The 3,160-nt window shown below is 54.7% G+C and overlaps 1 protein-coding gene across 1 annotated transcript; it reads left to right on the top strand.

Annotated features, from left to right (window-relative positions):
- Positions 1–1,953: 1,953 nt before the first annotated feature.
- Positions 1,954–2,632, top strand: TRIREDRAFT_110151 (uncharacterized protein; the record flags this gene model as incomplete). The annotated part of the gene is made up of 3 exons (XM_006967813.1): positions 1,954–1,995; positions 2,031–2,084; positions 2,345–2,632. 3 exons carry the CDS (start codon positions 1,954–1,956, stop codon positions 2,630–2,632), a joined length of 384 nt encoding a protein of 127 aa, XP_006967875.1.
- Positions 2,633–3,160: the final 528 nt, after the last annotated feature.

The following is a 3,160-nucleotide window of genomic DNA, read 5'->3' as shown; positions in this document are numbered from 1 at the left end:
TGGTCTTTCAACAATCTCACCTAAGTCGAGGTCTACGACTAAGCCCAGCTGTAGCTTGACGTTTCATCGTCGAGGCTTGGAGACCTCGATCCGTCCAATGCGCGTTGCTGGCGTATAGCAAGCCTTGTCTCCGGCGACTTTCCCTTCCATCCTTTGCTTGAGATGGCCTACTTCTTCTTCTACGGACTTCCTCTTTGCCGTCGCTTTTATTTCTTAAATTTCTTTTTTTTTCTCATCTGAATGAGCAGCTTGACGTTGTTTCAACTCCCTTGCTGAGTTAGCAACATAATTGAGGCTCTTCAGCTGTTCGAAGAGCACGAAGCCGGTCTGGAACCAGCATCAAGTCCACAGACACGATCTTACAACCCTGCCTCTTGCGGCCGGCATTCAACCTTACTAGCTCCGACTGTCTTCACGAGACCGGAACATTTCTCGCACTGAAGCTGGCAACTCTTTCGCCGAGAGGTGGTGTCGTGCGTGCAAGGCTCATTGGAGCTTTGAGGGGCTACAGACGGAGATGCAGCTGGGGGGGTCGCGGGTAAGCCCACGTTCTTGTCCTTTGCCCCCCCTCCTACTCCGCAGCCGCAGCGCGTCCGGGGCGGGCCAAGGCTGTAATATCACACGCAGGTACTCAGAGGATAGGAGAGGGCCTTGACAGGGCGCATACCGGCCTCAAGTGGCAGGTGTAGGTGTCCTTGAGCCCCAGAGTCAAAGAACTGCGAAAGGCAACTTTGCAAGCTCAGTGGTCCATCTCTTTTCTCAATTTCTTCGATTTCCAACCCCCGCAGGTCGGATAGTTTGTTCTTACCGGGGAAACGTATACGACATTTGATCTCAACAGCCAAATTAGCCCGCCAACCCGAATCTCTGGACCTGCGTGTCATCCGCACTCATACTTGACCCTTGGCCACCCGGGTGGTGTGGAGGCGACCCCTTGCTCTCGCGATCACGGAGACTTCAGCTTATATACATCTACACAATCCTACTCTGGCTCACCCAACCTCGGCAACCGACCAAAGGGCTGCGGGAGTGTCGACAACCTCTAGAAACACACTGCCGTCATAAGCTCCCTCACTTTCGTCATCAAACGCCCCTGCGAGCAACGGTGGTCTCCGGTCGCCGTTGAAGCAGACTACTCCCGGGCTCCTAGACATTCTTGCTCACACTCACTCCAATTATCGTGGCTCTCGCCCACACCAACCTCCGTCTCCAACGTCCCGAAGGAAGCGAAAACCCCGAGGGCGTGCGTGTACAAGCGAGTGTGGCACCGGGCTACGCCCTGGATAAACAGTCTTTTTGCTCCGTTACTTTACTGTCGAGCCCTTGTCACAGACACATCATTGCCAGTAGTGAGTTGCGCGCAGCCGTCCATGTCCGTCTGACAACATAAACCCTCTTGGAGCACTTGAGGTAACGTCGGAACTGACTGATAGATGCCGCGCCGAAAAACGTCCAATACGTCGCCCGAGCCTCCTGCTGTGAGTTGCCCTTTGCCATCCACAACGTACCGCAGCTGTCGTCTTGATGAAGGGCTGACCAGATTTGAGTTAAGAAGAAAGGTCCCGTCTGGGCTACGCCGTGTCGACCCTGCGCCGGGCGCATGGTCAAGAACCCAGGCCATGTCTGCCGTGGACAGGGTGGTTCGTCCTTCTCATCCACCCCTCCCCTGACTCTTCCCTCCTCTCCTTGTTGCTGCCTCCTTGTCCTTCGTTTGCCCGAGAGGGTGTCCCGCTGCGGATCCTCGTCGCATCCGCTACGATCGACATCTTGGTCAGTACTGTATACACGACTAACACGAAGCCCACATTCCTGGGCTGGCGCTTAATATAGAGAAGAGTGCCAAGTGTTCTCACTGCGTCGCCGGCCATCACAAGTGCGAGGACGTACGTGGTTCCTCCAGTCGTTCTGCAGCTGTCGTCTACCTCGCTTAGACTGCCTCCCCCCTTCGACGCCATGCTGTTTGCTTACAATACTCCTGCTGAACACCTCCTGTACGTTAGTTGCTAGTAGACAAAGATGGCCAAATCAAGCCCGCCGCGCGCGCCGTTGCGGCAGCATCCCTCAAAGTGTCCCGGGGCGAGGAGGTCAGTGTTTCATTATGAATTGTTTGCTGATGCGAGTCTATTCCTGTCCTCATTTGCTATTCATACGTCCGATGCTCAGCAGCATTAGTGTGCATTCCTTGCGAGGAACCAAAACGAAAACGGGATCATGGACGAGTGTTTCCTCCTTTCTCTGCGCTAGACTTGGCGTCGAATCCCCTTCGTCTTCCCACCATCGGCCTCTGCTGACAAGCCGCATCCCTGCTGCTGCTACTGCTACTACTACTGTTAACCAAGAACAGGTCCCGGAGTACGAAGACTTGGCTACCAAGTACAACTTGCTTGCTCGCCGAGAGGCAAAGCGGAGGGCGCCGTCGGCCGCTGGGTCCACGTCTGTGGCTGCAGCGGCCGTGAGCACGGAGGCTCTGGCCGAGCTGATACGTCGACAGAACGAGATCCTGCTGGATATACGGGCTGAGCTGAGCGCGATGCGGGAGAGGTCCGGGGCGGGGACGCCGCAGGTGGAAGACTCGGACGTGTATGAGGATGATTATGGGTTCGATCCGGAAGGGGAGGGAGGAGCGGACTGAAGGGGTGGTGGGTGAATGGTGTTGGCAATGTGTCAAACGGTAGAGGCTTGGGTTATGGGTATGGGTATTGTTGGCTTTACATGACTATGTTCTTTCTCTACTGTTGGGTGCTTCGTTGGATACGCATGGGAATACTGGCGCTTTGGGGTGACGGCTTGCTGATGTGCTTGATGTGATTTAGTGAGAAAACAGGAATGCATCTCAGAGGGTTGTCTTGATCTCTACGTGACAGCGGACTTTGAATGGTGAATAGCGTGCTTGATCTTCCTCTTTCGTGCTTTACGAGAAGAGCAGCTCGTGTAGGTCATGTGTAGGTATGTGAGTCAACAAGCTGGATGAAGTACATAGACTGTGCTTCGCGAGTCGGCCACCTCTGATGTTTTACAGACCGATCGCGGGGTCCAAATAGCCAAGCGATCTGCACGACATGGATTCAGTCTAGATTTATTCTTGTGTGCAGGTTCGTGTGAGTAGAGGCGCCTCGCGTGCTTTGAGCTAGGGATTCGTATGTGGATGGGGGCTGGAAGG

This window comes from Trichoderma reesei (assembly GCF_000167675.1).
Source record: "Trichoderma reesei QM6a unplaced genomic scaffold TRIREscaffold_19, whole genome shotgun sequence".
NCBI lineage: Eukaryota > Fungi > Ascomycota > Sordariomycetes > Hypocreales > Hypocreaceae > Trichoderma > Trichoderma reesei.
Note: the sequence above shows the minus strand (reverse complement) of the source record. Positions and strands in the feature narration are given on the sequence as shown.